The following is a 13,244-nucleotide window of genomic DNA, read 5'->3' as shown; positions in this document are numbered from 1 at the left end:
CCAAACTCCTCATTTCACAGATGATGGAATATTGCTTAGGAGAGTTAAGTGCCTTGCTGTAATTAGTAGGAGGATTGGATTCCGGTAGAAATCTTCTGAGTCACCATGGGTAGATTGACCTTGCTTTGGACCATGGATAGGTTGACCTTGCTTTGGGGCCCTGGGCCATGAAATTTATGCTTAAGACATGTACTCTCAGCTTGTCTGGGCTTGGGGCCCTGAGTAGATCTAATGATCTCTCGACATCTGTTTTAGGTTTTCTTATCTGGTAAGTGGATTTAATACTTGCCAACCTCCTTTACAGGCTTATTGTGAGAACGTTGCTTAATACTATACTTTATTTTTAATTTATAATAAAATATACACTTGGATACTAGGAAGTTAACTTTATATTCTTGTCATTTCATCAACTCCACTTCTCGAAATAAAAAGTACAGATGTATTCCACAAAAAGTCACTATGTATTAATGATATAAATTCTAACCATAGCCACTGTAATGGTTACATCAATCTGTTCCCTATCGCCTGCTTGCCTCAGCCCTGTCACATTCATGTTTTTTTACTCTTTAGTCCTGGATTTGGTGGGTGATATTTCCCTCAGTTCTGTTGAAAGATCCCTGCTTCTTGCTCCATAAGTGGTTCCTCTTCCTGCTCCTGAGATAGCAACTTAGCTAAAAAAAGCACCTCATCTTTCTCCTGTACTGCCTTATTATCACACCAGTTACAATTCTGTAGATAACTGGGAAAAGCCAGTACTGGAGGATTGTTAATAACTTCAGAGACTGTGGAATGCTTACATACAGACGCCACTGATAAATCGAGGCTGTCATCTTTAGCCTTTTTTGAAGCAGCCCCATTTATAGCTGAGGTGTTGCCACTCAGTTGCTTTGAGTACACAGGAAAAGAGACAAATATCCACAATTAAAAAACTTTGGCTGAGGTCATCAATTTATTGCATTCTGGATCTCTGGGTTTAGGGAGCTGTTGTCTTATTGATTTCTGGCCTTTTGAAGAAGGTGGGAGAAGATTTGGCTCCTGAAATCCCCAACCCCAGATCCAATCGATTGTTCGTGCTCTTTTACTTGTTACACAGGAGTCAGCACTTTTCCATTGGTTTGGAAAATAGATTGGACATTCTCCAAATGTGAACAATAAGTTTTGAGAAACAATGTCCAGACTTAACCAAGGCATCTTTCTATCCTACCCCCAATCTTAAACTAGAGGTTGGCATTCTTAAAGAAGAAAAAAATTGCTACAATTTGTCATCTTTTGGCATTTCACTTTTTTTTTTAATACTCAAAACTGAGATTTTTTCACTCATACTATCATAGGATGCTGTGAGATTTACAAAAGATTAGAGACCTTCAAGACGAAATCTTTATGAGGGACTTAAGGTATATAGCAGTTATGTGACTTATCTAGGATCACACAGGTAATGTTTGAGGGGCATTTAAAGCCAGGTGTTTTTTACTCCAAATGCAGTCTTCTATTCACTGGGCCATTCTATCTGTAGAGAATTCCTGCTGGGAAAGTGCCCTCTACCTTGACTGGTTTTTCATACTATCACTTATCATTGGTTCCCCCCTTCTTCTTCTCCCTCCAAGTTAAATACAGTTCCATTGGGAAGCCAACTATAGCAGCAAAACTTGGATAGTGTTCTGATATTGACTTGGAATAGTCAATTGCCACACATCAGGTATATTAGTGTGTCCATGTTAACCAGTTCCATATAATTTCTGGTCTCTGTAAAAACAGATTTTTTTTTAAAGCCTTGGTAATTTTGTTGCCACAAGCATGGTTTTTCTTTATGAATGGTGGTCTAACTAGACTGCTTTTCAATCTTCATTCTCTCTAGTTTACGTCTAACCACTATTCCAAATTCAAATGTGGTAGCATCACTATTCTTGATGGTGAAAAAAATATATAGTCAGGAATCTTTGTAGGGAACAAAATCATTGCCACTAAGATAATAAGAGAAACTGTTGATTGAGAGGGAGGGGGAAACTGCATTAAATATTTCAGATAAAGCTCTGAAATTCAAAATACTATGAGAATTAATACTAAAAAAAATGAGATTAAATTCTATATCCTAATTGTATGTAGTCATGAACAAACAGAAAACTTGCCAACTTTAGCCATAGAAAAGATTTATCTAAATCATCAATAAAACAAACACGAATCCTTTTTTTCTTTTTTCTGTTTTGAAATTTATTATCTATTTGACTTTGGGCAGGTCACTAAAATTCTGTGGGTCTTGGTTTAATCTGTTAAAAAAAAAAAAAAAGGAAAGGGGTTGGATTCAGTGAACTGCCTTGGAGATCATTTTAGGTTCTGGATATGTAAACTTTGAAGTTTCTTCTCATGTCCAGTAAATTGGCAGAGTTGGTGCATTCATATACCATTGGTAGAGCTGTGAATTTTTTCAGCTACTCTGGAGAGCTATTTGAAATTAGAATAAAAAAAGGAACTGAAAATTCCATAAGCTTTGACCTAGAAGTTTTGCTTTTAGATATATTATCCCCATGAGATCAAAGGCTCTTATCCCTTAGAGTTGAAAAACTCTCATATCAAAACATTCAAAAAAATTTTTTGTGGCAATAAAGAATTGGAAATAAAATAGATTAGAGAATTGATTAAAGAATGACAAAAAAGTTGTTGTACAATGGCTTTTGTAAAAGGTGACAAATGTAAAGAATTGGAAGCCCAAGAAGATTCATATGAAGGATTTTTTACTAGAATGAGCAGAACCAGGAAAAACACATCCATAATAATTACAACAGTTTTGGAAAGAATAATAAAAATGAAACTGAAAGTAGTATATTTATAAAGACTATTTTAGCCTCAGAAGTTGGGATCTGAAGCTCCAATTGTAAAACTCCTATAAAACTCCCCAGTGTTGTCTGAATTAGATTAAAATATAATTGGAAAATGTTTAGTAAAATAAAAATACAATATAATGTAGATAATGACAATTTGTGGTTTTCTAAGTCAATATGTAGCCCACGGTATTGTTTCTATTTAAATTTGACATTATTAGCCTACCAAGTTTTTGATCTCTGCACTCTCATTTCTAACCCATGTTTTCTTTCTTTCTTTCTATTTGCTGAGGTAATTGGGATTAAGTGACTTGCTCAGGGTCACATAGCTAGGAAATGTTAAGTGTCTGAGGTCAGATTTGCACTCAGGTCCTCCTGACTTCAGGGCTGGTGCTCTATCCACTTTGCCATCTAACTGCCCCATAACCTATGTTTTCTTAGTGTTTGGTTTCCACTTTTGAATTAAAAGCAAGAGAATCAAAATATATGTTCATTTAATTTGAAAGGTCTTACCAAGTTCTTGGTACAATTTTTTTTTTTTTTTTTTTTTTTTTTTTTTTACCTCTTCATCCTCTGCAGCAGATGTTGGGTCATAAGGTATGGTTATTTTCCTGGTTTTCTTTTTACAAATACTTAATTGTACCTGCTTTAATACCAGGAGCCTGTTCCTTGAAATGATGAATTTTGTTCACATTTACATGATAAAATCAAATTCCATCTACTGATTTGTTTCTCTATAAAGAGCTTGTGATTCTTATATTTTTCTGCAACTTCTATTTTCTTTTATAGAAAGACTCTCAAGAGTGATAAGATTCAGTTCGTTCAGTAGCATTGCCCTTTGAAAAGGTCATTGGAAAAGGATCTCATACTTAGAATAGCAATGGCTGAATTAAAGTTTATAGATGATCTAAAGTTTGTGATTCTTTCTGCCACAGGCTTACTCTCACTCCAGAAATGGTAGGTGGACATGTAGGTCCAAGACCATTTTGCATTTGTTGTTGTTTCATAGGTTGCAATAGCCAAATAGTTTGCCTTGTGGTTTGCCAATCTTTCTGTACTTGTTCTGGTTCTTGGAAACTATTGTAGGAATCATACCCAAGTGTGTGAGGGCCAGAGCCAGAAGAATTGGGTTGGAAATTGATAGAAGGATATAGTATAGTTTTAGAAATTATTCCTAAGGTCCTTCAGGGAAGACAAGAAGTTATGAGGAAGAAAGGAATTATTTGTCAGAGTTTGTTGGGTGGGATAGGTGCAGTACAATGTAGGGTGTCCTGTTTTATAGCTTCTGCAAGTGCTCACAGCCTCCCCACTACTTGTTTTCCATTGCATGTCGGGGATGACCTTCAGCTTCTTACCAGGAGCCTCATCTCTTTACAAAGATCATTTTCCTGGAGAATGTCTGCCAGTTTTATTGCCTGGGCCTCTCACCCAGGGTGCAGATCAGTTCCTTTGGCTGGCATCTGAGCTTTTAAAAATAACTTTTTATTTTTACAAATACATGCAAAAATAGTTTTCAGTACTTACCTTTGCAAAACCTGGTGTTTCAGATTTTTTCTCCCTCTTTCCTCTCCACCCCCTCCTATAGACAGCAAGCAGTCCAATATGTTAAATATGTGGCACCTAATTTTTAAGGAGTTAGTCACTGAGGCCATGGAATTGTAGGCTTGCTTGTGATTGGATAGGCCTGGGAGGACAGAGAAGACTCTGGGTGATGGTAGTAATGGTAGTAGTGGTGGTAATGGTGGTAGTGAAGCAGGAAGGGAGAGAAGGGGAAAAAGTCTGTGCAATACCTTATATCTATTAAATTTCATTTCGTTAGATTTGACCTAGTATTCTGACTGATTATAATTGCATGAAATTTAGTAAATCTTTCTGGAAATAACTAAAGTCTCCTGGGGATCAGTTGAAGGAGCTGGGAACATTCAAGCCTGTGTAAGCAGGATAGGTGTTTGCAAGTATTTTCAAGGGTTGTCTTGTGAAAGGAGGATTGAATTTGTTTTTCTTTTCTCCCACAGTGAAGAACTCTAGGTGCTGTGGGTATAAGTTGCAGAGTCAGAGTAAGACTTGATTCAGGGAAAAGCTTCCTAGCAATTTGAACTTCTCAGAAGTGGAATGACCTGCTGGAGATGATGTACTGTCTTCCTCACTCACGTGAGGCCTTTGAGCAGGAGCCTAGAGTTTCATTTGTAGCCGCATTTTTGATCAGAGTGAGCTAGACTAGAGAACCCTGACATCTTTAAGAAATTCTTGGTTTCTGTGAAATATTGATATATTAATTCTAATTGTTCTCCCCTTCCCCTTTTTCTTTTCATTAATATTAGAACCATTGTCCATAGGATTTATTTGTAGCAGATCTATAAAATAAGCCCATTTTTCTTTTCCCTCTGTTTGTTTTGTTTTTTCCAATTATATGTAAAGATAGTTTTCAATATTCACTTTTATAAGATTTTGAATTACATTTTTTTCCTTCTTTCCCAAAACGGCAAGCAATCTGATAAGTTATACATGTATAATCATAATAAATATATTTCCACGTTAGTCATGTCATAAAAGAACAAAAGGTAAAAACCATGAAAAAGAAAAAGCAACAACAAAAATGAAGAAGCTAGTATACTGTCATCTGCATTCCAACTCCATAGTTCTTTCTCTAGATGTGGATGGCATTTTTCATTATGAGTCTTTAGGAATTATTTTAGATCATTGTATTGCTAACAAGAGTTAAGTGTCATAGAAGGTATGATTACCTAACTTTTTTCTCTCAATATCATGTTTTTCTCTTCTTTTTTTTTTGCTGAGGCAATTGGGGTTAAGTGACTTGCTCAGGGTCACACAGCTAGGAAGTATTAAGTGTCTGAGGGCAGATTTGAACTCAGGTCCTCCTGACTTCAAGTCTGGTGCTCTATCCACTGGGCCACCTACCTGCCCCTAAATGTCTTGTTTTTAAAAACAATTCTGTTTACTATTACAGGTGAATACAATCTGTTGGAATGACACTGGAGAATATATTTTATCTGGTTCAGATGACACTAATCTAGTAATCAGTAATCCCTACAGCCGAAAAGTAAGTATTTTTCTAAAAAATCATACAAATTTAAGGGGAACTGTTGGCTGAGAAAAGCAATCAGTGATGATGTGATATTCTTTTTCCATTTGTGTTTTTGTATCAGAGCACCTATTTCCCCTCACTTTTTTCTTAAATCTCTTTACGACTGATTTATATATTTGAATGTTTCCATTTTTAGATTTCCAGTTTAATTTTTCAGGTCTCACTCTTGTCCTTCTTTCATACATGAGCAAAGATATCTGAATCATTTCCTTCTCACATATTAAGTTCTTTATCTTGGCCATATCATTATAGGTGATAAACAGTCATAGACCAGGGTCCTAGAAAGCATGTGGTTACCCAAGGCCACATGACTGTCCAGTCTCCTCTAAATGGAAATACTTTGCCATCTTCATGGTCCCAATGAATTTATGTTTCCTCAATTACATCATTGTTTTCTTAAGCTTTGTGGTATTATTGTTGGATCCTTTGTTCTGGGTATTGCACTATGTTTTGCTCTGCTTCAATCCAAACATCATCTTGCCCTCCAAATTCCAGCTTTTCAGGTCTGACTTCACCTTCTGTAATTCACATTTCCTTTGAAAATACTGCTAGGTGGTTGTCAGGCTCTCCTGATTATTTGACTTTAAGAGAGGATTGTTTTCCTTCATAAATTCTATCTAGTAATTAAGTAACACTACCAGCCTTTCCTCTATTCATTGAGCTATTAAGGAAGCTCTGCAACAACTGTAAGTTGACTATTTTGCTATGTGGATATTTCTTAATATCCACTTTTGAAATAGTGTTGTTTCAAAGTCATCTCTTTAGCCTGAATTTCCTCAAATTTTGAAATCATGAATCTTATAAAATAGTTGATTATATCTCTTAATTTTCAGCTTCCATTAATATATTGGACTCTTCCCAATATGTTGTACTTAATCATAACTGAGAATGTGGAATTAGAATTCTAAGCCCCCAGTAATGTTCCTTCCTGAATTGTCCTCTATTCCTCTCTTCCTCCTTGCCCCATATACTTCATGCAGTTACCAAGTTTTGTCAAGTCTGCCTCCATATTATCTTTTGTAACCATTCTTTCCTCTCTGTTTATTTGTAGCATTTTAGATTTGAAATCTATAAAACAAGTCCATTTTTTGATTTAAAAAAAATCCTTGTAGCATTGAAGTAAGAGAGTTGTTAGTAAATTGTTTAAACTTCTACTTAAATTCTAATTTTTCTCATAAATGTTAATTCAGAACTAGAAAGCTTCCCCTTATCAAGGCCTTTGAAGTCTCTTGTGCACACTGTTTCCCCACTTTTTCTAATTGGTGTCCTTACCTCGAAGTTTTCCTCTCTTTCTCTATCACTGCACAGACCTGACAGATTTTACCTTTCTGGGCACAGACAGGAACAAGTCATTGCTATGCTCAAACCCTTGTTGTAATTCCCTTGTTCCCTCTGGGAAGCACAGACTCTGCCACCTGACTAGAACCTATTTGTTGAGCTTTGTTCCCTTCATGCTCCTCTCTGAGATCTGTATTCTGGCCAAGTGGGGCTGCTGGCTGGTTCCTGCACTCTGACCTTCCGTGCCCACCTCAGTGCATGAGCCCCTGCAGGTCTGTAATACTCAGGCCCTTCAGCTCTCTCTGAAATGTTTTCTTTCAAACCTCCTCACCTAGCAAGACTTTCTTGATGCCTCTCCCTAGTTGTTAGTGCTCACTGATTTCTGAAATTATATTGTACATGTGACATGAATGTAGAATGTAAGGAAGGAATCTTAATTCTGGTTTCTTTTCTGCCCTTTTCCTCCTTAAATGTTTAGAATCAGGCTTTCATTACCATCTTCCTGAAATATCTCTCTCCTGGGTGAAGCCAAAAGCCTTGTTTCATGCCTTTCCCTGTTTGACCTTTCATCTATTTGTTAACTACTGTAGCTCCCATCTTATTCTTCTCTTTTTCTTTCTGTGATACTGCTTTCTCCTCATTCTCCTCCCTGTTAGTGTCCTTTCTCGGTTTCCTTCACTGACCTATCTTCCTTCTCCTTTGATTCCTACTGATGCATAATTTCCAGAATCCTGCCATTAGAAGTCTTGTCTAGAGACTTGTCTCCTTTGCTGATCTTACTCATTCTTATGTTTAAATTCTTGTCCATTTGGTTTTTCCTGTATGGGTTTTTAGACTGATATCTTTTGAGTAGTTAGAGATGAATCTTGTTATGAAGGCCCTGTAATATTCTGGGATTTGATGCAATCAGCACACAGTCATACATACTCTTGTCACAAATCTTCAATGATTTTCTTAGTGATTCTAGGATGAAATCCAGATTTCTGAGTCCTTGTTCTAAAATCCTTTACAGTTTGTTTCCAGGCCATCTTTCTAGACTTCTGGTCTTTCCAGACACATTCTTCCCCTTGAAACATTTTACCTTCTAGCCAAACTGACCTATTTTCTGTTCCCCAAATTTGTCCTTTGACCCCACCCCCCTCCATGCTTTATGGAGGCTGTCTATCTCCCCTTAGAATCTTCCCCCTCACCTCTAATTATTAAAGTACTTGGTGCTTTTTAAGGCTCAGCTGGTTTGTTACTACTTATAAGAAGTCTTTCCTGTTCCCCCAGTTCTCGGGATTTCTCCTTCCTCATATTGTGTCCACTTGTTTTTTTTCTTCAGATGTCATATCCTCCAGGGCAGAGTACACTCCTTTAAGCCAGGACTGTGAACTGTTTTTGTATCTCCAGGGCCTGTCCTAGGGTCTTATATTGAGTAGGTTCTTAATAAATATATGCTGAATCAAATGTAATTTAATTATCATTGCTAAAGGATTCCTCAACTATTTAAACTCAATTGGAGATATCCTCTACCTTGGCTAGAACTCTGGCTGGGAGTCAGGAAAACTTTAGTTCAAATTTGTTCTTGGAGAATTCCTAATTGTATGAGTCACTTAAGCACTATCTGCCTCAGTTTCCTCAACAATAAAATGGGAATCATCATAATACCCACCTACCAGGCTTAATAAAAAGGTCAAATAAAAAGGTTAAGTATTTTTAAAGCACTTAGCATAGTGCCTGGCACAGAAAAGGCATTTAATAAATCTTTTCTTCTTTCAGCATATCCAAAACAGAGCTCATTATCTTGGCTCTGAAATCCTCTTTGCAGCTTTCCTGTTTCTCTGTATGGCCCTTAGGCTCACAATCTTGGTGTAATCTTCACTTTTCATTGTAGAAACTTCATGTGTCCAATATGTTACTTGATTTTGTTGATCTTACCTTCTCAGCTCTTCTTATACCTCTTCCCTTCCCTCCACTCAGCCACCAATCTTGTACAGGCCTTCCCTCATCTTTTCTTATCTCTTGTAATAGCCACTGGCTCATCTCCCTGCCTTGGGTCTTCACTCACTCCAGAATCACCATTTTGAATTATAATTCTGACCCATGTTATATCCCTTATTTAAACCAGTCTTTTTTCATGCCTATAACCTGGTCCATTTTCCCCTTTCCAATCTTCTTACATCTTACTCCCCTTTACCTCCCGTGCCTGCCATCCCTTTCCACTGGCATAGTCTTGTTTTTCACACACACACTGCTCTGCTCTATCTCTCTCCCTGGGTGTTTACCCTAGTTATCTCATATTTGCAATGCTTTCTTTTCTCTCTTTTTTTTTTTTTAAATTTAAATTTTATTTTATTTAATAATAACTTTGTATTGACAGAATCCATGCCAGGATAATTTTTTTACAACATTATCTCTTGCACTCGCTTATGTTTCGTTTTTTCCCCTCCCTCCCTCCACCCCCCCCCCCAAGGTGGCAAGCAGTCCTATATATGTTAAATATGTTGCAGTATATCCTAGATACAATACATATTTGCAGAACCGAACAGTTCTCCCGCTGCACAGGGAGAATTGGATTCAGAAGGTAAAAATAACTCGGGAAGAAAATCAAAAATGCAAATAGTTCACATTCATTTCCCAGTGTTCCTTCTTTGGGTGTAGCTGTTTCTGTCCATCATTTATCCATTGAAACTCAGTTAGGTCTCTTTGTCATAGAAATCCACTTCCATCAGAATACATCCTCATACAATATCATTGTCGAAGTGTATAATGATCTTCTGGTTCTGCTCATCTCACTTAGCATCAGTCTATGTAGGTCTCTCCAAGCCTCTCTGTATTCATCCTGCTGGTCATTCCTTACAGAGCAATAATATTCCATAACATTCATATACCACAATTTACCCAGCCATTCTCTAATTGATGGGCATCCATTCATTTTCCAGTTTCTAGCTACTACAAACAGGGCTGCTACAAACATTTTGGCATATACAGGTCCCTTTCCCTTTTTTAGTATCTCTTTGGGGTATAAGCCCAATAGAAACACTAATGCTTTCTCTTCTCACACAAGATTCAGCTCAATGTCAAGAGGCTTTCCCTAATTCTTCATTGTGTAAGTCCCTTTCCTCTAAGATTTGTTCCTTTTTATTTTGTAAGTATTTTGTACATATGTAGTGATTTCACAGGTGCTGTTCCCCTTTAGAATATGGGCTCCTGAAAAGTCAGGACTGTGTTTTTGCATTTGCTTTTACACATCCTTTAGCACAGTACCTTTAGAACAGTAGCACAGTCCTGTGATATGGACTTAATAAATCCTGGTTGACTAACAGTACGATCTTAATATACATGAGATATACATGAGAGAATACTTGTTATAGGAGAGCCTTCAAGATTTTGGCTTACTTTTGAGATACTATGAATGTTGCTGAATTTTTACTTAAATTTTTTTGTATTCAATAAGCACAACTAGGTTTGGATTTGTTATATCTTCATTAAAATTTGTGACTGAAGATGTGTTTTGTTGTAAAAATTGTCTGAGGAAGCCTACCCGTTCCCTTTTCCTATTATCTACATGGACAACGTCAATACATATGTAGATATTTGGATGTTGTTGGTGCCATACAGTTGGATGAATTGTCTGTTGAGCCAAGTGTAGTCATATACATATAGCTAAGGTAGTCTCTGCAAGTAGAAGATGAGCTGGGCCAGAAGTAAATAAGAAGCATAGAACTGGCAGGATTGTTTTGGGGAAATTGTACAGTGCTCTAACTTTTTCCAAACTTAATATTCCAATCAATACTCTGAGAATCAAAATTGTCATGGAGTAGAACTATGACAGTTCTTCATAGGTAAAGTATGTGCAGAAAGTGATGCGAATGACATTATCCAAGAAATGGAAAATCAGAAAAAAAGAAGAAAGAATATAGTAGACTATAACATGTTGTAATGCAATTTTAGATTGCATTCACAAAGGAATAGTGTCCAACTCTAAGGAGCTGACAGGTTTTTGGGTTTTTTTGGTTATGGTTTCTGCCATGGTCATATCTGGAGTATCATGTAGGCACTCCATTTTCAGGACACTGACAATCTATAGAGATCATCCAGAGACAGATGAACTGGACAGTAAAGTTGTATGAGATTTGCCAAAGGGAACTGGGGATATTTGACTTAGGGAAGAAAGGAAAGGAGGGACATGGTAGATTCTTTCCAGTATTGGAAGAGCTGTCCCATTGTAGAGAGTGAGATGTGTGCTGCTTGGCTCTAATGGGCAGAACTCAGAACAGTGAGTACCAGTTGTAGGGGACTCATTTAGGCCTGATATATGTAAGCATTTTGTGGCAATTTGATCCATTTCAAAATGAAATGTGCTTCCTTAGATGGTAGTGGTCTTCTCTTGCACTGAAATCATTAGGCTCCATGTCTAGCAAAATGTTATAGAGAGGGTTCTTGTTCAGGTATGAATTGGTCTAGATGGGCTTAGAATTTGCCTTTTAATTCTGATAGTTCTAGGACATATTTACTACCACCCATATGCTGTAATGGTTCTCATAAAAGGTTAAAAAAAAAAAAGAACTTAATGGGAAGGCCTTCTAAGAAGTTGGGTAAGATCTCTGAATGGTCTTTGGGACAATATAGACAGAGATTAGATGAGAAGGTATTGATGGACAGCAGTCTGCACCAGTTAAGAATACTTCAAACATCATTGGAATTCATGGCTCCATTGAAATATAAACATATGTCTCCCAACTCAGTTATCCAGCCTTTGTCTTTTTTCTTTTCTAGTCTCCCATTCCAGCTTTCTGCCCTACATTTAAATGTCCTCCTGAGAACCTTCCTCCTGCCCCCAAAACTGTCCCTCCTCTTACACTATCCTTTTCAGTTGATTTTGGCACCATCTTTGAATGCTTTCTTCTCTTTAACTGCAAATCTAATCATTTACCAAGTCTTATTGTTTTATCTTTGCAATCTCTCTCACACTGATCTCTCCTTTTTCACTTTGACCACCCTTTTTTAAGGATGTTTAGCTCTTTACCTGAACCTACCAGATTTACCAGATCCTCTTCCTTCTGTCCTTCCTTCCCTGCCCCTTTGTCTCCAACTTCTTGGATATGTGATAAACACAGCTAATAATATTAGTCTTGCTCAAAAACCTATATAACCTATATAATATCTGGTTACCTGTAAAAGGAAATGATTATTCCTCATTCCTGATAACAGATAAGTTTTTAATCTTGACTCTTCAAACAGTTAAAAAATATTTGAGTAGCTTTCAGTATAATTTTTTCCTTTGTGTGCCCTTCTGTAATCTGTTTCCAATTTTCCTTTTTAGTCTTATTTTACCCTTTTTTTTTCACACATTCTGTTCCATCTAAACAGAGTTTATTATCAATTCCTCAATTTTAAACTGACCTCTCTAAGCGTACTATATGTGTGTTGACTGCCGCACACTCCTTTATATTTCTACTTCTTTGAATCCATCCCTTACATCAGAGATAGATTTCAATGGGCATGTGAATTTGGATGATGGAAAAAAAAGATTTCTGTGTTTATATTAATCTTTGATTTTCTTTGTAATACTATTTATTTTGTTTTATTCATTTTAAAATGTTATTCTAAGAAGTAGTCCAGAGATTTTACCGGATTGCCACAGTGATTTGGGATGCAAAAAATACTAACATCTGCCTTAAGTCAAGTCTGTTTCAGTTACCTCTTCCTTCATTAAGACTTTCTGCACAGGTGAAAGTAATAGATGTCCCTTACCTCAGAACTTTTATCCTTTTTCTCTGTCATGTTATACCTTCTATTCTATTTGTATACATGTCTCAATTTCTCTATTAGATTTTAAGCTCTTGCAGAGTAGGGTAACTTTTTTTTTTCCCATGTTATTCCCAGTATCTAGCATAGCATTTTGCTGATAGGAGGATTTAATACATATTTATTTGAATTGACTGCTTTAGTAGAAATCTTCTTTAACTCTCTTGGAACTCGTTACATAAGATTTCCTCCTACATTCTTTACTGTGGCTTTCTAAAACTGATTAGTGTGATGTAGACAAGTAACCTCAG

General features: G+C 36.7%; 1 protein-coding gene across 7 annotated transcripts in view; it reads left to right on the top strand.

Moving 5' to 3' along the window:
• Positions 1 to 13,244, top strand: part of DCAF6 (DDB1 and CUL4 associated factor 6) — a 160,456-nt gene that overhangs the window by 22,850 nt on the left and 124,362 nt on the right. For all 7 annotated transcript variants that reach the window (XM_051999015.1, XM_051999013.1, XM_051999016.1 and 4 more), the window contains exon 3: positions 5,785 to 5,877. In XM_051999015.1, the coding sequence (XP_051854975.1) occupies positions 5,785 to 5,877 (93 nt within the window). The remainder of the gene's footprint in view (positions 1 to 5,784; positions 5,878 to 13,244) is intronic.

The sequence above is a fragment of the Antechinus flavipes genome, chromosome 4 (assembly GCF_016432865.1).
Source record: "Antechinus flavipes isolate AdamAnt ecotype Samford, QLD, Australia chromosome 4, AdamAnt_v2, whole genome shotgun sequence".
Classification (NCBI taxonomy): domain Eukaryota; kingdom Metazoa; phylum Chordata; class Mammalia; order Dasyuromorphia; family Dasyuridae; genus Antechinus; species Antechinus flavipes.
This window is presented reverse-complemented; position numbering and strand designations above follow the sequence as displayed.